General features: G+C 44.3%; 1 protein-coding gene across 3 annotated transcripts in view; it reads right to left on the reverse strand.

The window, feature by feature from the left end:
- Positions 1 to 1356: 1356 nt before the first annotated feature.
- Positions 1357 to 25670, reverse strand: part of NOL4 (nucleolar protein 4) — an 856374-nt gene continuing 832060 nt past the window's right edge. For all 3 annotated transcript variants that reach the window (XM_029591209.1, XM_029591207.1, XM_029591206.1), the window contains one exon: positions 1357 to 3169. In XM_029591209.1, coding sequence (XP_029447069.1) covers positions 2976 to 3169 — 194 coding nt within the window. In that variant the 3' untranslated portion in view covers positions 1357 to 2975. The remainder of the gene's footprint in view (positions 3170 to 25670) is intronic.

The raw sequence follows: 25670 nt of genomic DNA on the forward strand, positions 1-25670 counted from the left end.
GTCTCCCAAAACGAATGTTCAGGGGCGGATTGGCCTATCGGGGGATCGGGCATCCCCCTGGTGGGCCGATCGCTCGGCAGACCACGTGACGTGTCCTGGGCCGGCCTGGGCGGTGAATACCCGGGCCGGCCCGACATCGGGAGTCCGCCGCTGCGAATGTTTCACCTATCTGTTCCTCTTGTTGAGGAGAGAAGCATAAGACTTTATTCTGAGGAATCCACTGGCTCCACTTTATTTAGGGTGAGGCCCTGGGGGAAAGAAGGAAGGGAATGGGCAACAATTTGTCACTTTTGGTTCGGAAATGTCCCACACTGCAGGAAATGAAGGAAATGTTTAGTTGTAAAACAGCCTCCATGCATGTAACTTGCCCTCCTGCTGTCCTGGCACTGCCTTTCAAAAGTGTGGTTTCCTGAAAATACGTACCTAGTTTTGGTCGAAATGTTTTAAGCTTGCCTGCTTCTCTCTCCTTCTTCAGTAGATTATTCAACAAATTACATTCCCAGTAAAACATCAGATGTTAATAATCTTGATGAAAGCTTTCAGAGTTCCTTCTTACACAGCCCTGCGTAAATACAAATATCCCTCTGATCCTGCTTTCTGTGTAGTCTCTCACTCGGAATTCCTCCGTTAGAGGCCTTTTACCTCGAGTTCAATGGCTCAAACGCAAGACAGGACTGCAGGGAAGGCTGTTTGGTGGCCAATGGGAGATGAGCTAGTAGTGGTCTCAGTTTAGCTCTCGCTGGATAGATGTCAACATGACTACAAAAAAACAGATAATCAAAATTTGGCACTAATTGGCACTCTTATTGGCTTTCTTGGTGGAAAAGCCAAAGTTTTCACGAGAAAAGTGACCAAATTACTTTTTTTTTTTTTTTTAGGGTTTCAGCCCACTAGCAAGCCAGTGTGGAGAAGGCTATACCACCCAGTCCGTGCTGTGCCTGTTCTGGGCACACACGGAAGACTTTAGTTTCCAGTGATGTCGATCCTGCCCCTGTCACTAACACTAACACTACAAGAATTCATTAGGAAACTTGAAATCTCCCTTCTATCTCTTTCCCCACACCCACCCTCCACCCAAAGTACAAGAGTGGATTAGTTCACCTTCTTTCCCACCAACTCTTCACAGATTCCTTTTATTGTCCGGTTTCCATGCCAGCATATTATTAGCAACGCGGCTCTCAAATATCATTGCGATGTCACACAATAGTGTGTTTGTGCACATAAATCTGTTTATTAATCCAAACAAAACCAGAGGAAATGATGCCAGCCCTCAAAATGTACGATTTTCATTTAAAGTGGCGAACATCAGTTCGCAACGCAAAGAGATGTTTATTTATGTAATGTACAGTGTCTTCAAAATACTATTTCAATAGCTTTTTTTTTCACATTTATATTTACCAACAGTATCACAAAAGTTCTTTTTTTTTTTTTTTTTTTTTTACGTAACTGTATGCAACAGTAATCCTAGAAACACTAAAAGAAAAGCATAGCAATGTCCACAGTTACAGGAAAAAGTGCACATTACTTGGACACGATCACAGTCAGTACTTGGAAAACTCTATGTAACAAGTAGATATAAAATATCACTGATGCCTTAAACTCATTGTCAAAAATTGAATTACATAATTTGTTTTTACATGAAATAAGGCAAATTCAGGAATGCACAAGGAACCTGATAGTCAACAAAAGCTAAACAACTGAACAGATATTACAGTAAGCATGAACCAAAGTACTTGTCTACACATACGTAAAAATAAGCTTGCCTTAGTGCACAAAGAAAACACCATTAATGTGTATTCAGCATTAGAAAATAAGAAAGATTTTGCAGGGCGGGAGGAGGGAACAAAACAAGGTAGGAATTCAGTGTGAGTTGCAGCTGCATTGATTACAGTTGTTTTATACAATTTCTTTTTTAGGCGAGTGGGCAGGGAAATTATACAAATCACACCAGAAGTGTGAAATGGCCTTTCTTGTAAGTACTTTTGTAAAATGAAAAACACACGCAAGAGTGCAATTTTTCAGATTGTCACTTGCAACCTTTTAAACATTCAGTCATCTGCATCCACCCACTAACAGAGGGATCTATACAGAACACCGGCAGCAGCAGCAGTGATTGTGGAGGTGAGTTTGCTATAGGAAACCAATTACTCTTCTAGGATATGTCTTTAAAACAAAGTCTGTAATTGCTAAGAAACCTGGAATTTGTTATGGCATGGGGGCCGCAAACAGCATGAGAGAAGGAGCAGTGCATGCTTCTTTTAGAAATAATCCCAGACATGAAGTTTTCACAGGACAGGAGTTAAGGGGTTATCCAGCATCAAGTGTTACTTTTGTTGTTGTTTTTTCTTTTTTTGCAGAAAGAATCTGAAGTCTCAAATTAGGGAGTAACTTAACATCGGCTCTTCAAAAACATTCTTGTAGGACAAGTGAAAAAGTTGTCAAAGTAAAAATGAACAATCTAAATGGAAAACCAAAAAGTTTTATTGTTTTTGTAAAAAAATTCTTTTTTCCCCTAAAAAAATTAATGATCCTTAGTTTTATCCTGTAGTAACAGGAAACGTTGGCAAAATGTTGCCTTATACTGCAGTTTTAGGTCCATTGAGTCAGTAGCACATTTCACGAATATTGCACTTGGATCTCGAACCAAAGTTGACACCACAGTATCTTCTGCTTCTTTCACTTCTTAGCATGACTGACTTTCACAATCTACATCCATTTTGTTTCCATATTTAAGCTGACACACTAAAACAAAAAAGCAAAAGGCTAGACACATTAGAGTACCTTGGAAATGCCAGAGGTCGAGGTTCACTTCAAGCATCTTAACACATCACTTCATGGATTAAGAACAGTGTGGCATTATGGTGAGTAACTTTCCTTGAAGACTTTGCAGCAATGTGAGATGGCTCTTCTGGAAAATCAGATCATCACTAGTGGAATTCCAGGATTAAACCGGGCTAGTCTGGAGGTCAGGTGGCTCAGTTCTGCTGTAAAATTAGGTTTTCCAGTTCATCTGCTGAACGCAGTAAAAATGCTGCAGATTCCCGATAGCCAGCAACGAGCTGCCGGACTGCATTAACTTCAGTTGGGTTTAGCTGGGGTCTAGAGCTTGTACTGCTAGAAGATCCAGAGCTGGTTGCTAACTGTCTTTTCATGCTGAGATCTGTCGGACCTGGAAACGACAAACAGAAACAGTGAAAAGACCAGGATTTCCCGCCCACAAAAGGATCAAAGGGGAAAATGTCAAGAAGAATATTAAATACTAAATTCAGTAATTTGAGATCTCTATATATATCGGTCACATAGCAGTGGCAGGCTGTCACCCAATGGCTGACATTAAAGAGCTGATAATTTCTAATAAGGGAGTGTTGACGGCTGGTATTCAGTTTTCAGCTACTAAATTTATAAAAAGATAATACATACAAATATTCCTTCTGGTTATTATACTCACACCTAACACTTACTCAATTGTTTTAAACAAATCTAACACAAACACTGTAAGAACTGTATATGTCTATGCGGCTGACAATGGCAATTATTCTTGTTTAAATCAAGGCTACCGGAGATCTAAAAATGCATCTACACTGGCCATTTTGTGCAGGATTCTGATAGTCTTAGGCACTGGCTCTTTGGCTGCTTCATAGCCCAACAATAAAGTTCCCTCGGTGTTGATGTTTCCCTGGAAGCAGAAACATGACAGCAAAATGCCACTGTGCAAAAGAAAAGCTTTCACACCCTAGGTCACATGAGCCAGAGACAGATCTGCACACAAGAATGCAGAATTATGGTTCCAATTTTTCAATACTGTATACTACATTACATTACGTTCATTTATAATAATGCTGAGGCTATTGAAGCTGAGTATAGAGAGGATTCCACAAGAGAATACAACATTAATGATTAAGCACAAAAGGCCTGATTTACAGAATTGTTTTCCCTATCAACAAAAAAAGGAGAAAAAAAAATAGCCTTAGTAAATTGGAAATCTTGAGGAGGTCATTTTCAAACCATCTATTTTACTTTCTACCCGCAGTTTTTGCACCAATTTCAAAGAGAAAATGTGTGCACCCTTTCTCTTTGCAACCTCAGGCTTTTGCACCCCTTGATTCTGTAAGGAGAGAGTAATGTGTGTAGACTTGATACTGCAATCTCCACACCCTACCTTCCTATCCCTCGAGCATGCTCCCCTAGATATGGCTAAATATCTACACAATTTGGAGCACCATGTGCACTTCCAGTTGGATTGGAGCAGGGCAATGTTCAGACAGCAAATCGCTATTTACCTGTACTCACATAAAATGGCTTTAGAAATGGCCCCCTGAATTGGAGAGCACAAGTAAGTGCGCTAGAAGCGGGAAACGTAAACCATCAAAAGACCAGAGCAACGGAAAAGTGCAAAGAAGCCTAGGAGGCAAAACCTTTCAGCACACCAAACCTGAAACCAGCGTGCACGAGTCCTTGGGCTCACTAAATCTGATCCGCTGTGAAAAGTAATTCAAGACTCCTTCATTTATTGAGCCAGTACTGGAAAGAAAACGGCCATAGAGATCTCAAGGGCTCTGTGCCAAAGCCAAAGCAGCTTTACTTTGTGTTTGTTCTTGAACGTGCCTTCATATCATCTGAAAGCCCTTTCTTAATACACAGTGGATCACTATTTTACTGACAGAACCAAACACATTTTTTAATTAACAGAATAGGGGTTCTTTCTTCTTCACTACATCATGGTACCTGGGTTGTTGTCATATACAAGTAAGACTTTCTGCACTATTCCTCTGAATTCAGCCCCTTTGAAATGCTCTTCATTTCACCATATGCCTGAAATCTTTTACATTTAGAGAGCTGCTGAAGTTATTTACTGCTGAACACCTTTCTCCTATCATGATAAATTCCTTTCAGCCCTGTTTTGCCTGTTCTTCTGCAGGCTTTTACATAGTAATACAGCAGATGTCAGCAGATAAGGACCATTTTGCCCAGCCTGGCTGTCTGGTTGACCTTGTCTTACTCACTACTCTAGCTAAACAACATCTCCCAGCTGCCAGACATGCAAGCTCAACCACCTACGCTCTTTCTAGCTGTGAATATCACCCTTTTTACTCTTATTCCCTTACTCACTGCAAGGTATATCTTCCAGCTGCCACTCATACTAACTTGACAACTTGCAGGGTATTACTCCTCCTTTTGCCTTTAGCAGAGAAGTGCAGCTAAGTCACTCTGCAGCCCATACTAGGAAAACTGTCACCTGTCCCTGACTATATCTGAGAATATACCAAAGTTTTGCTGCTGCTTTTAAGTTGTTTGATCTTGCTTACTTTTCTTGGGGATTTTGCCATAGCTATATAAGTCAGCTTTGTGCTCTCCCCTTTTGAGCCTTCTACTATGCAAGCAATTGATAATGTCCAAGCCCCCTTCCTATTTTTTAACTACTCCTTCATCTGCCCTTACTACTGCCCTCTAAATCCGGCTCAAATATGCTTGGTTTCAGTTATTGCTACCTCTGTTGGCAAGCTATTCCAGGCATCCTCATAGTTCCTATGATCCTTCCTCCATCCAACTTCGTGTCATGATCCCTAGGCCTTGAATTTTGTTTTCTAAATGGCAAATGCCTCCCTGTAATAATTTACTGAAGCATGCTCTCTGAATTACTTGAAAGATGTTTGTACAGAGAACACAGGTGAACCTGAAAATAAAATCCTATGCAGGTAACTGTATAGAACACCCCTTCACTAAATCAAATTATCTTATATCAGAACACATATAGCCAAGACAAAAAAAAAAGGAAAGACATTTTCACTTTCTGTGATGCCCATTTAGTTTTCCATGTGAAAGAAAGTGCAACTGAGGTACTGTTTCCAGTTCTGGTGGCCTTACCTCCAGAAAGATATAGACAGAATGGTGGCATTCCTGAGAAAGGTTATCAAAATGGTGCAGGATCAGCACCAAAAGCCCTATGAGATGGAGAAAAGGAATATAAATAAGGAGTGCTATCTTACCAGGAGGGCATGCTCTGCGGCTGACAGCTGGGATATCTCCTCAGCAGGGTGGACAGCCCATATAAACTTAAAATCAAATATGTGCAAAAGGGAAAAGTAGGTAGTATTTCCCCTTTGCAAATGATCCCACCAAAACTACCTGCGGGCAATTGCAACTTCCAATCTGTGTGCTGAAATGTTTCAGGACAATTCACCTGCACCCTTTTAAAAATGCAAACGTATGTGCATAAATGCGAATCCCATCCTAACCCCCATCCCTGGGAACATCTCTGGTTGCACCCTGACATCACACAGGACACGTGCGCCCACGTTTACCTGTCGCGCGCAATTTCATAAAAAGCCATGTCTGGGGGAAAAGCACTGTGTTTCCCTTGGAAACGCCTTAGAAAATTGCTTTCCCTCTTTAACTTCTAGGAGAGGAGGGATAGGGATAGATGATAGAAAACATTCCAAAACATGAAAGGTATTCATAAAGCACAAGAAGTAAACTGTTTTCATTGGAAACAAACATTTCTAGAACAAGGGGTTGTGAAATGAGGTTACAAGGATTAAGCTCAGGAGTAAGAGCAGAAAATATTTTTTTTTTCACAGAATGGGTGCTGGATGAATTAAACGTCCTCCCAAAGTAGATGGTGGAGGCTACAACAGTAAGGGACTTTAAGAAGGCATGGGATAATCACAGAAGATCCTTAGCTGCAAAAAAACCCAAAAAACTGAAGAGGTAGCAGAAGCATAACCTAGTGGCAGAGTTTTAAGTCTGTGACAGATTTCAGCACTGTCGCCCCCTTCTCCACCCTAAAAGGTCAGACAACAGGAACAGGTCTAAGGCACGGCCCTATAGTTTCCTGTGGCACCGCAGGGATAGGCTCTGAGGCACAAATTTGAAAATTCTGAAGCAGATTGACAAATATTTCCATCTATTATTTTATCGTCGGTATAATTTATTTTATTTTTACTGGGTGAGAAAAAGGGATCTCAAATATCAGTACAGGGAGGAGATTTCAGGGATGGAGAGAGGAGAAGGAGAGGGTGAGAGGACCGGGGATGAGAAGAGGAAGGGAGGAGGACCAGGAATAGGGTGAGGAGAAAGTGGGAGGTCTGGGGCTAGGGGGAGAAGTGTGAGAAAGAAAAAGAACTAGGAATGGGGGGAAGGGAGGGGAGGGTGGGAGAGAGGGAGAGAGGGAACATTGAGGGGAACAGATCAGGAATCTGGGATGGGGAAAGGAGAGAAAAGGAGGAAGGCTCTGGGATTGAGGAAGGGGAGAAGGGAGTAGGAGGAGTTGAGGTGGGGTGGGTTCCAGGATCTGAAGGAAAAAGAGGATCTGAATTGCAGTAGTGGATAGGTTGGGAGGAAGGGAAAGGTGCAGGTGTTTCTATCATGCTTCAGTCCTGCTCCCCCTTGTTTGCCAGCTCGCGCCCACGGATGCGGCTATCTTATAACATATGCGTGCGAGTTATAAAACAGGCTGAGTGTGCACATACGTGCGTGCAAATCCTGCTTCCTCTGCGTAAGTGGGGGGGGGGTTTAAAAGGGGCGCACGTCCACGCCACTGCCAGTTTCACCAGTTCGTTCCCAGTTCGCCCAGGCAAGGGATAGGACTTCTAAACTCCCCTAGTTTAAGAGCCTCCCTTTCCCCCCCCTGTTAATCCTGACCCTTAAAACCTTCTTGACATGCTTATAATATTTTTTTTTATGACTTACAAAGTTATGCGGTAGGGGATGCCGGCGTGCGCTTCTGCACAAACGTATTTACGCGCTGGTTTCATTGAGAATTCCAGGAATGCCCATGCCCCAACCAGACCCCGCCCACACCCTGCCCCTTTTTGGGAGATAACGCGTGTACATGGGCACCTCGGGCCGACTTTTGTGCATATCTCCCGTGTTTGCCTCACGCTGGGCTTTAACATTCACCTATAAGTGGGGGATTTGTTATGCTTATCTGCCCAATATGGTAGACCACAAATGAGGAATACGACAAAAACTGTCCTAGATAAGGAGAGATATTTTATTGATTGATTGATTGATTTCCAAATTTATTAACTACAACTCCTGGAAGGCCTATAAAGTGTTGTGTAGAAAAGTCCCCCCTCCCCCCCCAGCAATTTAAGACAAACAAAACAATTCAACAATAAAAGTTCCAATCAAGCACAATCAAAAGCTTTAGTAAATAACCAAGCTCTGCAACGTTTACAGAATGCCTGAAAATTATCCCTTGACCTAGCATCAGTCAGAAGGAAATTCTGAAGTGAGAAGCTTTAGATGGGATATATCCTTAGTGCTAGGGACAGGCATAAATGGGCAGATGGATGGGTTGGTTGCTTTTTCTCTGTCATCATCTCCTATGTTACTATGTATACTTTCAGCCAGGCATTTGTTCTTGATTGTGAGCCTGCTGTGTGAGAAGTGATTTGGATGCACATCATGCAGGAGGTGTCAGTTTCCAGAGTTGGTGTTTCTGGAGGAGGCAGCGAGCAGTATAAAATGAATTGCTGAAACACAGACTGTTATCCAATCTCTGCCATATTAATTCTCAAAAACGCATGCCCTGGCTTTCCTTTCAGCGTGGTTTTCATTCAATAGAACATATGTTTTCTTGAGTCAACTGGATAAAAATCAAAGCGTTTGGTATGGGTCTTATGAGTTCTGCAGTCCAGTATTAGAACATAGATTTTTTTTTTAACTCTTCAGTTTGTGCTACAGCTGGGGTGGCCAATCCCGGTCCTCCAGAGCCCCAAGCAGACCAGGTTTTCAGGACATCCACAATGAATAAGGATGAGGTAGATTTGCATACAATGGAGGCAGGGCGTGCAAATCTATCTCATTAATATTCATTGTGGATATCCTGAAAACCTGGTCTGTTTGGGGCTCTTGTGGACTGGAATTGGCCACCCCTGTATAGGATTCAGATTTCCATTCCACCCTATTCTTATACAACTAATTAGAAATAGATATTTTTATTAATGCTCTTTGCCATGCCTAAATTCACAGATGGGAGTAAATCTGCAAACCTGAAAATTTACCCTAAAATGTTCAATACTTAAAGGTAAATTATCAAAAGGGTTTCACGCAGAAAAATAGCAAATATGCATACAAGTAGCATGTAGGCGTGTATATGCTATTTTATAAACATCATGAGTATGTGCATGTTTTTGTTTTTTTTGTGTACATTTTACTGGGGAAATAAAGGGGTGGTCTAGGGGGTATTCCAGGGCGGGATTCTGAAGCACATGCTATAGTTTCTTTGTATAAGAGATATATGAGTATACATTATCAAACATTCATACAGTCTTACAGTGGCTAATTGACTCATACAAGTGAAATCAGACTTGTCCGTTTTCTGCAGCTTTTGGGTGGGAGATCTGGGTGAATTTGTATTCAGGGTGAAATGCTAGAGGGTCTAGGTAAATTGGAGAATGATGGATGAACAGGTGGAGGTATTGGCAAACTGATTATTCCAAATACATGCACAAGTAAGCATTTTCAAAACAGTGTGCATGCATACTTTATAAAATACCTGCCGCCGCCTTTAATTCTGGCTCTGTATTTGTGCAATGCCACAATTATTTCACAGGTAAAATATATTTATGAAGGTTTATAAAATGGTTAAAATATGTGTTTTATTGAATTGGCAATATTGGCGCATATTGACATACATGTATATTTTTGAAGCAGAAGTATGCAGTATTTTATAAACTGTGAAGCTCCTGCCGCACAGTTTGTAAGTTACTAGTATTAATTTCCACGCATCTAATTATGAAAGCAAATGCTGTACCACAGATGGGTTTGATAGTTGGGCTCTTAGTTGGGCCCAGCTTTCAAACCTATCCATGGTATAGCATGCATAAGAGGCCGCATGAAGATTAATGCTAATATTTTATCAACTGTGCAGCGGGAGTTTCACAGTTTATAAAATACTGTCAATTTTTCTCCAAAATTACACATGTATGGGTCAGTGTGCATTGATATTTCCAAAGCAAGAAAAAGCAGAGTTGCTTACATGTAATAGCTGTTCTCCGAGGACAGCAGGATGTTAGTCCTCACACATGGATGACATCATCATCAGTTAGAGTCCCGATGTGGAAAACTTGTGTCAAAATTTCTAGAACTTTGACTAGGCACACTGAGCACACCCAGCATGTCCTATACCATGCATCCACGTGGGGTCCCTCTCCAGTCTTGTAACGTAGAATTATAATTAAAAAAAGAAAAATAGGAGAAACCCAACGCCACAGGGTGGCAAGTGCTTTTCATGAGGACTAACATCCTGCTGTACTCGGAGAACACTTATTACAGGTAAGCAAGGAGAAATTACTACTTGCCTGATAATTTCCTCTTCTTTAATAAGGATAGGTGGCTCCAGAACCAGTGGGTTATGCACCTTTGCCAGCAGATGGAGACGGAGCAAAGCCGACGTCATGGTATATATACCCCATGCACAGACATCAGCCTTTTGCCAATATTGTCTGCAAAAGCCAATTGTGGACAAACTAACAGAAACTTGATTATTAACAGACAACCACTCAAGCATTCAACCAACAGGAAAACACTGAGCTCAGACATGGAATGCAATAACACTAGTCTAGGGACTGGATTGACACTTACCAGTAATCCCTGGAACATGCAGCCATGCAGGAGGACAATAGCACAAACATCTGGCAGCCAAGGGTGGGAAGGTGGAGATTAGATTGCTGTCTCCTGTCAAGATTTGCCAAGCTGCGATGTAGTCCTCCTTACATAACTTTTGCAGGCATTAACGCCTGGATGTGCAGGCCCGGGAAGACGCAGGCTTCACACATGCGGTATTGATCAGACCACAGGCAGCCTCCTGCCCTGTTCAGGAGTAGGTTTGGTACATCCCACTGGTTCTGGATCCACCTATCTGCATGCCAAGAACGAAAAGTCCTATCAATACTGCACATGCGAAGCCTGCGTCCTCCTGGGCCTGCACATCCAGGGGGTAATGCCTGGAAAAGGTATGTACGGAGAACCACATTGCAGCTTGGCAAATCTCGATGGGAGACAGCAATCTAATCTTTGCCCATGACCATGCTTGAGCCCTAGTGGAATGAGCCCTAACCTGACTAGGCAATGGCTGCTCAGCATCCACATACGCAGCTGTGACTACCTCCTTAATCAAGCGGGCTATTGTAGCCCACGATGCCAGCTTACCCTGTTTACTTCCACCATGGAGTATAAACAGCTGGTCCGCCTTCCTGAGAGGCTCAGAAACCTCTAACTACCTCAAGATATGTCTCTTGACATCCAAGGACCGTAACAAGAGATATTCCTCCACATCTCTCTCCCTATCCAGAGTTGGCAGGTAAATTGATTGATTCAAGTGAAAACCCGAGACCATATTTGGCAAAAAAGACAGAACAGTACACAACTGTATCCACCCTAGAGTCACTCACAGAAACAGTTCCTGACAAAACAATGCCTGCAGTTTGGAGACTCTATGCCCAGAACAAATTGCCACAAGAAACACCATTTTCAACGTAAGTAACCTTAAGGAAAGGCTGCACAGAGGTTAAAAATGGGACCCGCCAGGAAATCCAAAACCAGATTAAGACTCCACAAGGGTACGGGCAACCGCAGGGAAGGCCAAAGATGCTTCACCCCTTTTAAGAAATGAGGCACATCTGGATGAGCTGACAAGGGTCCACCATTCACTTACCCTCAGAAACAGGCAAGAGCTGCCACCTGAATCTTCAATGAATTAAGGGCCAACTCTTTTCTTATGCCGGAGATGGTGGACCAACTCATGATTCCCACATGTCTTTGCCCAGTTCCACTCACCTTGTCCTCAATCCATGGGGATCCTCTTCCGGACAAGATCACTCACATGACTGCTCCATTAGAATGCCGTATTGAGCCTGGCCACCAGGAGTCAATCTCCTTCTACATTATCCAGAAGGCCATTCACCCAGTTGTGTTGGATATTCCGTGGCTCCAGCAGCATAATCCTCAATTTGATTGGACCAATCTACGGCTGCTCAGCTGGGGTTCCACCTGTCAGCGGAGATGTATAATTGCAACTTCTGCTACCACCCCACTAGTGAAGATGCTACACTACCCCAAAGAGTTCCTCCGCAATATGGCCAATACGCAGATATCTTCTCCAAAAATGTAGCAGATATTTTACCCCCGCATAGGCAGTTCGATTGTACAATTAACCTGATTTCTGATTCCACGCCACCTCGGGGCTGGGTTTATCCCTTGTCCTTGCCTGAGACAAAAGCTATATCTGAATATGTCAAAGAGAATTTACAGAAGGGATTCATTCGCCACTCCAGCTCCCCAGCTGGGGCTGGATTTTTCTTCGTAGGCAAAAAAGATGGATCCCTTCATCCATGTATCAACTACAGAGGTCTCAATGCCATAACCATGAAGGACAGGTACCCACTTCTTTTTATATCAGAATTATTTGATCATCCACAAGGGGCTCGTATCTTTTTGAAATTGGATCTTAGAGGAGCATATAATCGTGTTTGAATCAAAGATGGCGATGAATGGAAGACGGCCTTTAATACTCGCGACGGCCATTATAGATATTTGGTCATGCCTTTTGGTCTTTGTAACGCATCCGCCGTCTTTCAGAACTTAATGAACAAAGTCTTTTGTGACCTGTTATATGACTGTGTAGTTGTATATCTGGATGACATCCTGGTCTATTCCAAAACTACAGTGTCACCGCCAGGATATCTGACGAGTTATGCAACGTCTATGGGAAAACCACCTGTATGCTAAGCCTGAAAAGTGTCTTTTTGAGAGACAGTCTCTTCCATTCCTGGGATACATTGTATCCAACCGTGGGTTTCGTATGGATCCAACCAAGTTAAAATGTATCCATGACTGGCCACGACCTTCCGGACTGCGTTCTCTCCAGCATTTCCTGGGGTTTGCTAATTACTATCGTAGCTTTATTAAGCACTACTCTCGATTGGCAGCTCCCCTCACAGCCCTCACAGGTAAGGGAGCCCCCATAAAGGATTGGCCGGCTGAGGCATCGGAGTCCTTTCAAGGCCTTAAAGAGGCCTTCCTGTGAAAGCCCTGCTTGCGACACCCCGACCCCAGGCTTCCTTTCGTCGTAGAAGTGGGTGCTTCTTTGGACGGCATAGGAGCAGTACTCAGCCAGAATAATTTAGCCAGAACTCTGCACCTATGTGCATTCATCTCCCAGAAGTTCAACCCTGCTCAGCGAAATTATGCCATTGGTGACCAAGAATTACTGGCCATTAAGATGGCTTTCTAAGAATGGCGCCAATGGTTGGAGGGGGCCCAACACAAGATTACAGTCTTTACAGACCATAAGAATCTAGAACATTTGCAGCAGGTTCAGCGTCTCAACCCTCGCCAGGCCCGCTGGGCCTTATTCTTCACACGATTCAACTCTGATTTATGCTATCGCCCAGCATCCAAGAACCTGCGTGCTGATGCCTTTTCTTGTTATTTCTCTAAGGAGGACCATGAAGAACCTGCTCAACACATTATAGATCCTGTACAGATTATCCTTGCTGCTACTCGGACGGTCCTGCCAGATATGACCATGGTACCCCATAGACTTCGTGACTCTAACACATCCAGACACCCTGGTCTGCTCAGAACCCTGGCTCTTCTCCACCAATATTATTGGTGGCCCAATATGCGGCAGGATGCCCGTGCCTATGTAGCGTCCTGTCCGACCTGTGCCCAGCAAAATACTCCAACGGGCAAACCTTGGGGTCTGCTTCAGCCACTTCCAGTCCCCAGAAAACCCTGGTCACATCTTGCTACAGATTTCCTAGTGGATTTACCAGTCTCTGGAGGTAACACTGTTATCTGGGTAGTGGTAGACTGTTTTTCCAAAATGGCCCACTTCACGGCACTACCCAGTCTTCTGTCAGCTCCCCAGTTAGCACATTTGTTTGTGCAACACATCTTTTGACTTCATGGCCTTCCTCTTCACATTTCTTCAAACCGAAGCCCTCAATTTACAGCCAAGTATTGGTAAAGTCTCTCCAAAAAGTTCCGTATCACTTTGGATTTCACCATGGCTTACCACCCACAAGCTAACAGCCAAGTGGAGTGGACCAACCGCACCTTGAAACAATTCTTGAGAACTTACATCAACGCTCGCCAAGACGACTGGGATGAACTCTTTCCCTGGGCAGAGTTTTCGCACAATTCTCACCCTTGTACTGCGATGGGAGCCTCCCCATTCCAGATTGTCTATGGGAAACAGCCACTTCCTCTCTTGCCTCTTCCGCTATCGGTCCCTTTACCTGTAGTCTAGATGACAGCTGAAAAACTAAAGGGACTCTGGTCTCATGTGCAGCACATTATTCAAGAAGCAGGCTGCTCAGCCAAGAAATTTGCTGACCACCACCAGAGACCGGCGCCGCAATATCGCCCAGGAGAAAAAGTTTGGCTTAGTACCCGCTTCATTTGTCTGAGAATTCTGTCCATGTGTTTGGCACCCCGCTATATTGGTCCCTTTCCAGTGCTTCAGTAATTAGGACCTGTTACCTACTGCCTTCAGTTGCTACACTCATTGAAAATTCATAATGTTTTCCATGCTTTCTGGTTAAAGCCGTTGGTGCTATAGTGGCCGTCCAGGAAAATCCCTGAACCTCCTCAACTTTCTTCAGAGGATGAGAATATTTACCAAGTCCAAGAAGTCCTTGATGTCAGAAGAAGAGGCCAGAGATGGGAGTATCTGATTTAATGGGAGGGCTTCGGATCTGAGGAAAACTCTTGGGAACCCTCCATTTATATTCTCCACAAAAATCTGATTCAACAATTCCACAAGGAGCATCCTATGAAACCCGGAGCCCCTGGGAGAAGGCCTAGAGGAGGGGGTACTGTTAAGGGATCCGGCCGCGGAAGGCCGCAGCCTGCTCTCTCCACCTACCGCTGTGGCTGCCCACCGCTTGCTAGCCCTGGAAGTCTCGCGACCATGGGGTGCTGTGGTCGCCATGCACTCTCCGCTCTGGGCTCCTGCCGGGTCTCTGACACAGCTGCTCCTCCCCGGCCATGCGCTCCTTCCGTGCAGGGCCTCCACCAGGCCTCAGACGCTGTTGCTCCTTCCCGACTGTGCACTCCTTCCCCACAGGAACCTCACCAGGCCTCCAAAGCTGCTGCTCCCTCTTGGCCTAGACGCGGTAGTGCCTGGTCCGGTCCCTTAGGAGTGCCCCGTGCTCCTATGCACAAGCGCGCGCGGCCTCTGACATCATTTAAGGGAATTGCTATCGGAGGTGCTAGGGCTCCTCCCTCTTCACCCGGGACTATTTAAGGCAAGGCCTTCCTGCAAGCCCTCGCCTTGGCTACTCAGCTCCTGCTTGTGTTCTTGATAGACCCATTCCTGTAATCTTGCTTCTGACTGGCTTGATCCCTGCTTGTTCCTGAACTCTGAGATTTGCTGCCTGCCAAGACTTCTGCTTGTTCCTGACCTCTGAGATTCGCTGCCTGCCAAGACCTCTGCTTGTTTCTGACCTCCAAGATTCGCTGCCTGCCAAGACCTCTGCTTGTACCTGACCTCCGAGTTTCGCTGCCTATCAAGGTCTCTGCTTGTACCTGACCTCCGAGATTCGCTGCCTGCCAAGACCTCTGCTTGTACCAGACCTTTGAGTTACACTGCCACCCGACCTCCAGTCACACCATCTGTCTTGCTTTGCCAGTTCCTGCCTTCAACTCATCTTTGCCGGCTAGAGCTAAACCTGCAGTTGGACTCTGTCTCTTGGGGCCCACACATAAGTACAGCCGGCCCGGTACCCAAGGGCTCAACCTGAGGGGAACGTGGGCTGGTAGTGGTGAAGTATCAGCGGGGTCTCAGGCTTCCCATTAGCCTCGTCTGCCAATGGTGGAGACCTGTGGGGCTCCTCTCCACAGCTGATACCAATTTCCCCTTGACCTAAGGATCCACGCTCCGTAACAGAGAGTTGTTGGAGAGTTTCATGGTGGTCCTGAAGTTGAGACCCAGCAACACTCACCTATCTCCGAAGAGATTTTTCCAAGTACATGGCATGTCAGCAAGTGCTCCTCTACCTCTGGTCAGAGATCTGAGGTCCGCAGCCATGCCATTCTGCAGGCACCAATTCCCACTGCAGAGACTTTCGATACCATCTTGAAAACATTGTAGGTTGCTCGGACCTCATGTTTTCTGCACTCCAGGCCCTTATGCACCAGCAACATGAGGGTGTCCTGCTGCTGTTGAGGCAGCTGCTCAGATACCTCCTGCACCTGCTTCCAGATGCCCCACGAATACTAACTCATGTAGAGCTGGTAGGCAGCAATGTGGGCAATGAGCATGGTGCTTTGAAATACCTTCCTTCCAAGATTGTTTATCACTCTATGGTTCCTCCCCGGGGGCACTGAGGAATGAGTTCAAGAGCACTTGGCCCCCTTGAGGGCAGATTCTACCACCACCCGCTGGTGGGGTAGCTGACACTTATCGAATCCAGCAGCCTTCTTATTAATGGGAGGACTGTATCCTCAGTAGCATCTCCTTAAGGATCTCATGTACCGGGACTACCACAATTTCCTTAGGAGGCTCCACGAACTGGAGGATCTCAAGCATTTTGTGCCAGGCATCCTCCTCCATTAATAAGTGAAATTGGATGGCTTCCGCCATCACCCTCACATCACCCTTCAGTCTTCAAGTCTCATCTTGTTCCAGTTCCATCGTCTGCTCTCGACCACTGTCCGTCCTGGCGCATTTGCCATTCCCATATGGCAGGTCTGAAAGGGCTATCAAGTGGCCGGAGGGCTACCCCAGAGACCAGCATTGTGTTGTTGGGTCTCTACTGATGCGTCAGGTTTGGCAGAGATGACAGTCCCTGGTCTTCTGCCTGTCCGCCTATGCTGGGATACGTCTCACCTGCTTCGGCACTTCTAAGGAGCTCCTCTCTGCAGTCGCATCATGGTCCAAGGGCACACCACTCTCCCTGGAAGCGGGATCGCTCCCTAGCGCTCCCGCAACAAGTTCAGTGTGTTACAGATTTCCATTTAAATTTCACAATTAAAATTTTAAAAACCCAGAAGCACAGTAAATGATGGCAGAAAAAAAAGACCATCTAGCCCATCCACTCTGTCCAGTTATCCTTTTCACATTGCTAAGGTTAATCCCAGCTGCCAGCCACAGAGTATGACCACCTGCAAGATCTCTCTCCTCATCCAGGACCACCTATTTTTGTCTTCCTCATTTGTATTTCAGCATCTTGATTTGATGAGCATACAAGATCCCCTTAGTTCCCTCCAGCACCCGACCATTCTAATTTCTAATCACAAAACTCTGCAATATCTAAATAGCCAACAATACCAGTGTGGTCATTGACTGGTCATCCACCTCCTAGGTTCCCCTGCTGTTATGCACATAACTTTATAATCAATGGTTCATATGTGCATTTTATCCATGTAACAACCCCATTTTGAAACTCAGTTTGTGTGTGTACTTTGTGTCTAAAAATTGGGTTGGTCTGCCTAATGTTTGAGATTATGCAGCTAGCTTTGCAACTGAGAGTACAACAGAAAATTCACCCCTTTATGTTGCATCAGGCAAAATTTCTTTCCTAATCTGGATTACTTCAATCTATAGAAGGAAAAAAAATACCATAGAAAAAAGTAGTTAAAAATAAAAACCACACAGTTATGATATTGCATCTCTCTCTCTCTTACACTATTGATATGTCTATATTTATGTCTGTAGCTAGATAAATTGTACAGATGTAAATCTGTATGTTAAAGTTAGATTGTGTACTCCATTTGTTACTGAACTGTCATGTGTAAAACATTAACAGTTAGGAGGCTGGCATTCCATCTATTTATAGAGTGGCTTCTAAACCACATGTGAGAAACTGGATGACATTTGGTTTACGGATTTCTATTTTCACAGCTCAGCAGTTCAAAGATTGGCTGATCCTCAAAGTAACTGACATTATACTATTGCGTCTGACGTAGTAGACACTTATCCATGAAAACTTATCTCCCCGTTAGTCTAAAAGTTGTCACCAGGCTCTGTGTGCTTTTTTGACATTATACTATTGGGAAAAAAGTCACAATTTTTTTCAAAGCCTAAAGCAAAAAACATGTATTTGAAAGGAAATGAATACAGTTCTAAATAAGTGAAGGTTCAAATCAGAAGGTCCTAGGAAGATTTGGAAATTAAGAGGTGACTTTTAAAAGCCCAACACATGCGTTAATTACGGCATGCACAAAGAAGTTGGGGGTTCTGTGCACCGAGCGGATTTTAAAAGCCGCCCGGATACGCACATATCTCCCGCAGTGCGCACATCTCGAAAGTTTCAAAGAGGGGCAGGATGTGGGCATGGTCTGGGCAGGGCATGGGTGTTTCAGGGCATGAACCTAAGATGCGCAGGTAAATACTGATGTGACCTGGTGCGTACCGAGGCCCCCTGCCTCGTAACTTTATTTCTGCTATGGATAACGTGTAAATTAAAATAAAGAAAGAAAGCCAGGCAGATCTGCGTGATTTTAAGGGTGGGGGGCTAACTGGGGCAAGTGAAGCCTATTAAATTAGATGGGGGTTTGGAGGACCTCTCTCTTAACTGGGCGAACTGGGGATGAAGTGGTAAAACTGGGAATAGCGTTGGCGCACGCCCCTTTTAAAATCCCCGATTTACGTGGCAGAAATGGCATTTGCGCGCAAATGCACACGCCCGCTTGAAATTTTGTGCACATGTGCATGCGGCTAGGCTATTTTATAACACAAACGCATATGTTATAAAATGGATGTGTCACTGGGCATGCGCCGACGTATGCATGAAAATGTGTGCACACGCGCTATTTGAAAGTTACCGTTCCTGTTTTTTCTATATCAATTATAATTTTTTTTTTTTACCTGAAGTAGCAGTTGAGCAATATTTAATTGAACACAAAGTGAGTAAGAAGAACATAAGAACATGCCATACTGGGTCAGACTAAGGGTCCATCAAGCCCAGCATCCTGTTTCCAACAGTGGCCAATCCAGGCCATAAGAACCTGGCAAGTACCCAGAAACTAAGTCTATTCCATGTTACTGTTGCTAGTAATAGCAGTGGCTATTTTCTAAGTCAACTTAATTAATAGCAGGTAATGGACTTCTCCTCCAAGAACTTATCCAATCCTTTTTTAAACACAGCTATACTAACTGCACTAACCACATCCTCTGGCAACAAATTCCAGAGTTTAATTGTGCGTTGAGTAAAAAATAACTTTCTCCGATTAGTTTTAAATGTGCCACATGTTAACTTCATGGAGTGCCCCCTAGTCTTTCTATTATCCGAAAGAGTAAATAACCGATTCACATCTACCCGTTCTAGACCTCTCATGATTTTAAACACCTCTATCATATCCCCCCTCAGCCATCTCTTCTCCAAGCTGAAAAGTCCTAACCTCTAGTCTTTCCTCATAGGGGAGCTGTTCCATTCCCCTTATTATTCTGGTCACCCTTCTCTGTACCTTCTCCATCGCACTTATATCTTTTTTGAGATGCGGCGACCAGAATTGTACACAGTATTGAAGGTGCGGTCTCACCATGGAGCGATACAGAGGCATTATGACATTTTCCGTTTTATTCAGCATTCCCTTTCTAATAATTCCCAACATTCTGTTTGCTTTTTTGACTGCTGCAGCACACTGAACTGACGATTTCAATGTGTTAATCCACTATGACGCCTAGATCTCTTTCTTGGGTTGTAGCACCTAATATGGAACCTAACATTGTGTAACTATAGCATGGGTTATTTTTCCCTATATGCAATAGTTAATTGAGCAACACTGGATAACTAACATTTCTATTTGCTAGTGGAAGAGATAATTTTGAGAGGAATTATTAGAAATCTACAGGGGATTTTATTTCTGTTGGTATTTGACAGTATTTAGTATCGGCACCTTTCTTTGTCCCTTTGCATCAGCTCCTGGGAAATGACAAGTAGAGAGGGGCTGAAATAGGGAGCAGAGTAACTCTTCTCTGCTCTTTTCTGTCTGCTTCAGTCTCACCCCTCCTCTCCTGATCTCTGCAGGCTGCTGCATGGGAGGAGAAGGGCTGGCTGGAGCAGTAAGGAGAGGGCTCTTCTCTGAAGAGCAATGAGCAATAGAGTTGGGGGCCCTAGCCCTATATCCCATGACCAGGGACAATAGAGAACAGCACCAGAATTTGGAAATTGTCCATACTTTCAACCATTCTGTACCCTGTAATTTTAATATTGTTATTAGCACTTTGTGTATTTTTATTCTTTATGCTCCTTTTAACCACAGAGAGGTCAATATTCAGACAAAGCCAGCTAACTGAATTGGGATATTCAGCAATATGGCCATGCTGCTGAATATACCCCTATAATTTTAAAGTTAGCCGGATAAGTTTGAATGCTGCTACTTATCCGACTACAGACCTGCTTCATCAAGGTATTTTCCCTAGACACAACTGTGTCCCCGGAATGCCTCTTTTTTTTATCCAGCTAGATTTTAGCCAGATATTGACTTATCCGGCTAAAATCTAGCTGGATGAGGAGCTGAGTATACCAAAACTTGTCATGTACATGGATAACTAAGTTATCTCTCTAAATTACTTTTGAATATTGATCTCTTTATAAAATTACTTTAGCAATATGTGCAAATTTTGTCATGACAGAGTTTCTTGAGCCTCTCTCTTTCCAGCTCTTTCTTCTATTGTTGCTTTTCCCATGCCATGATGGTGGTAGAGGAGGCACCAGCAGATAAAATCACGTCTATCTCATGTCCTACCAGTGGGAGAGAGAATAGAAAGAGGGGAGGATCATGCTATGACGGAACCCTGCACCCAGCTGCAGTGTGTAAGGTTACCTTGCGGGGATGGGGCACTGATTGGTAGCCCTAATCTCAACCCACCCCACCCCACACAGAAAGCCCTGCATCTGAGTACATACACCTTTCTTTCTAGAAAAAAGGACTGGAAATATACAGTATATGGAATGATTCTGATATCTCTCTGTTTAAACATCTGTGGTAGCAATAAGCACCTTATGCAATAAAGCCTTTTACCATAAGTGTTACGTGACGGGGTGTTTTAGTGTGCTCTTGGGCCTCAGCCCGACCCTGGACAAATCCAGGGCCGAACCGAGGGTTGACGGCATGCTTCAGCATGGCTGATGGTCTTACCTTCAGCCAGGCCTGCAAGCTCCCAAGGCCAACAACAGGATGATGTTGGAATGTGAATGGTCCTCCGACCATTCCGAGCCCTTTCGGACCTGCCGCTTGGATCGGCATGGAGCAGCAGGCCTGGTCTGAGGTCGAGGGCAGATGGGCCTTGACACGAAGACATGACAGCAGGATTGATGCAACGGCATTGCGAACGAGGACTTGACACCAAGGCTGATGCAGACGGCATCAGAGACGAGGGCTGGCACAAGACAAGACACCAAGGTAGCTGAAGACATGACACCAGGGTCAATGCAACGGCATAGCAGACGAAGACACGACAGCAAGGCTGATGCGAAGACATCACGGACCAATGGTCGATGCGACGGCATCCCGGACCAGGGTCGATGTGATGACATCAGGAACAAGACGTTGACATGATACCAAGAGTGATGCAACAGCATCCAGGACGAGATGAGGAACTTGACGAAGTCTAGATGAGACGAGAAGCTGGGCGGAAGGACATTGGCACTGTCTCTCAGAGCGCCCTACTCAGTTCACCTGCGGAACTGAGTCACGGACCACCCTGTCCCACTGCGTGCCCTACACAGCCCGAGGAGGCTGGTCACGGACCACGCAGAGAACGGGACGAGTGCAGGGAAGGATCCAGTCGAAGCAGAACTCCAATGACGGAGCCAATGTTGTCCGAAGCTCCACCAATGGCTGGCAGGACATGACGGCTCAGGAGCACAGGACACCAGTCCACCTGCAGGCTAGTCCATGCTCGGGAAAGACATCATCCAAGGGACCCCCGGCCTACAGGACCAGAAGGCTCAGGAGTGCTGAAGACGAAGACACAGGAGCAGGACATCAAGGAACTTGGAACATCAGGAAGCAGAAGACCAAGACGAGACACCAGGACACCTGGACGGGGACCTCAGGCAACGAAGACATGGTATGACATGACATGACGAGAAGAGACGAACCATACCATGCTATCCTAGCAGGTAGGGAAGGGATGATGGAAGGAAAGGAGATTAAGGACAGCAAGAAGAAGAGAAAAGAGACATAATAAAACAAAGGGTGAGGAGAGGGAGAGAGGCTGGGAGGGAAGGGGGAGAAATAGGGGAGTGATACGAAAAAATGAAAGGGGGTAAAAATACAGAGAAAGGAACTACAGAATAAAGAATAAAGGAAGGAGAAAGACAGGAAGCGAGAGATGGGAAGCTGTTGGGAGATAAGGAGAGAAGACAGGAGAAATGGTCAGTCAAGGAGGAAGTACTGAAAAAGTTGAAAATGTCAGACTAGCAAACTACAAGAAGCTTGGAGGCTAAGTTATAAAGGAAAAGAGAGTAAGACAGCTTGAGAGAAATAAAATAGAAAAGAAAGGGAACAGAACTGGAATGGAGAGAAGAAAGATGTCATGAAACAAAGAAGAGAACTGAAAGAAGATATCAGCCAAATGCAAACAACGAAGATGAGGAACTTGCTTATTTTAATTTTGGAAAAAAGTTTCAAAAATTCAAAATAAATTAATGCAACTTCCAAAGGAAAATTTGGCCAGATTCATAAAAGGTTTCCTACAAACACAAGGGAGAAAGCCCCTTCCTAAATTAGGCCTATGTCAGGGATTAGGAAGGTGGAGTTAATATGAAGCTGAAACAGAGAACAGAAATTTACTAGAAATGCTAAGCACTTTTTTTTTTAAATTACAGGTGAAGAGGTCTACTCTTAAACAGATGGACCTGGCGCAGATCTTTCCTTTGGCCCCTGTGCCACCATATGGGGGAATTCTAACCACTGGAGGCTGTTTAACTGGGCAATCTGACTAGTCTGTCTTTTTCTGGCAGAGAACATGCTTTAAAATGAACTTGATATCACAGAACAAAAGATTAAAAGGTTGGAACTGGACCTGTTTCTATGTATTTTTTATGTATTTAATAAGATGGGGTGTTTTTTTATAGCATAACACTACGTTGATAACACCTTCTTATTAAGAACATTACATCTGGTCACCTTTTTAAAACAGTAAAGGAGAAAAAAAAATCAATAAAGGAACTTGATGAAAAGAAGCTTCTGACCATCTAATTTTGAGTGTTATAAAAACAGAAAACAAATCTGGATTTGTGAATTTTTAGTTGAAAGGTGCTCACTGTTTAACAGTCCTTGTAACCCATTTGTTTGATTGACAGCTCTTCTCCCTGAGGAGGCCTTGTCACTTCTTAATTGCTTGCTAGCTCTCTCAACCCCATCCTGTCATATTTTCCTTTAGGCCTTGCTCCAGACTGTATTTCTAGATTAGGAATCACTGGGCATAACATCCTCATTTTTGACAACTTCCAAGTTTATTTACACAACCCTTACAGGTCACTACTCGGCAGCTTTCAGGAGGATCTTCCTCTGCTCATGCCCTTACTAAATCTCCTCATGCAGCTACTGAGCTATACCACTATCACAGAGACCGCAGGGAGACGTTTAATAACAAATGCATAAGAGAGTATTATCAAACATCGGCAAACAATGTTCCATGGTCTCAATTTACTGGTATTCACCCTGTGACGCATAGCTGCAAATGAAGAAGTATCAAGAATCACAAGATCAATGTGTGAAAAGAAGGAGGAGAGAAAACTTACTTAGTTTGAATTTGAGAAAGTGTTTTAATACAATTGCAAATGGGGAAAATGCAAATATATATTGGTTTGACGTACCAAGGAGTTTATTTAATAAACAGTGTTAGAACTGGCAAGGGTTATAGGCTGGTCCTAATGTCTGAGCTACTAAGCTAATGAGATAATGATATGAACAATGAGGCTGAATTATCATGGCTTGGGTTTCTCCATGCTAACTCTTTCATTTTGATCTGCTTATCATGGTGAAAATTGCCTCTATCCAGCAACTGATGGGGGTGGACTGGGGAATGGGGAGGATCCTATTTGGTGTGGGTTTATTGACAGGGAGAGAGAGAGAGAGAGAGTCCTGCCTATGGCGGAAGGGTGGTGAACTTAGATGTACTGAGCTTACATAGCCTGCACATGTCTCGAAAATGAATTATACCTCTGGGAGGTATAGTTACATTTCTGGTGTTGTAGCCTACTTTAGGCCATTTGGGTGTTAATGCTGAACAGTGAAATATTTCAATATTCAATAGATGTACATAGTTTCCCCTATCTAAATCCTTGTACAAAAATAGCAGGGGCAAAGTGCATGGGTATGTATTAGTGAATTTTTAAAGGCAAATTACTTGGAAAATATATGCATGAACAAAAGGTATCCACGTACTTTTGCTACTATGGGACTTTTTGAGTTATATTCAATTCATAGTGACCCCGAATATATTTAATATATTTTGTTCAGTCCTTACTTTTAGCTAAGGACTGTACAGAGGAGTAAAACAGGTTGGAACCAGACAGTTTCAAGAGCTATAACATAAAAAAGGACAATTGTCATGTCTTATTAATTGGAAAAATGAGATCTTCATATTCTCAATAAACAAGAGAATGGTACAATGTTAGCATTTTTCAAAAAATTAAAATCCATTATTAAATTCTGATGTACCTGTATGTCACAGCAATGAAACATGCTTTAATAAACCCCCTCGATTTATTATTGTTGTTGTTTTTTTTTTGCACAACCTGAGTGAAAAGACGGTGCTCAGAAAAGTCCTTGGAGAAGAAATTGATAAAGGAGGGCATTACCTGAAAGAGCAGAGATGTGCTCACTGCAATGAATGTGGATATTAGAGATGTGAATCGTGTCCTCGATCGTCTTAACGATCGATTTCGGCTGGGAGGGGGAGGGAATCGTATTGTTGCCGTTTGGGTTTTAAAAATATCGTGAAAAATCGTTAAAATCGTGAGCCAACCCCCTAAAACCCACCCCCGACCCTTTAAATTAAATCCCCCACCCTCCCGAACCCCCCCCAAATGCTTTAAATTACCTGGTGGTCCAGAACGGCGGCGGTCCGGAACGGCCCCCTCAATTGAATCCTTTTGTCTTCAGCCGGCGCCATTTTGCAAAATGGCCACCGCAAAATGGCGGCGGCCATAGACAAAAACGATTCGACGCAGGAGGTCGTTCTGGACCCCCGCTGGACTTTTGGCAAGTCTTGTGGGGGTCAGGAGGCCCCCCAAGCTGGCCAAAAGTTTCTGGGAGTCCAGCGGGGTTCAGGAAGCGATTTCTTGCCGCAAATCGTTTTCCGTACGGAAAATGGCGCCGGCAGGAGATCGACTGCAGGAGGTCATTCAGCGGCGGTCCGGAACCCCCGCTGAACGACCTCCTGCAGTCGATCTCCTGCCGGCGCCATTTTCCGTACGGAAAACGATTCGCGGCAAGAAATCGCTTCCTGAACCCCGCTGGACTCCCAGAAACTTTTGGCCAGCTTGGGGGGGCCTCCTGACCCCCACAAGACTTGCCAAAAGTCCAGCGGGGGTCCGGAACGACCTCCTGCATCGAATCGTTTTTGTCTATGGCCGCCGCCATTTTGCGGCAGCCATTTTGCAAAATGGCGCCGGCTGAAGACAAAAGGATTCAATTGAGGGGGCCGTTCCGGACCGCCGCCGTTCTGGACCACCGCTGGATCCCCAGGTAATTTA

Source organism: Rhinatrema bivittatum, chromosome 2 (genome assembly GCF_901001135.1).
Source record: "Rhinatrema bivittatum chromosome 2, aRhiBiv1.1, whole genome shotgun sequence".
In the NCBI taxonomy this organism is placed as follows: Eukaryota; Metazoa; Chordata; class Amphibia; order Gymnophiona; family Rhinatrematidae; genus Rhinatrema; species Rhinatrema bivittatum.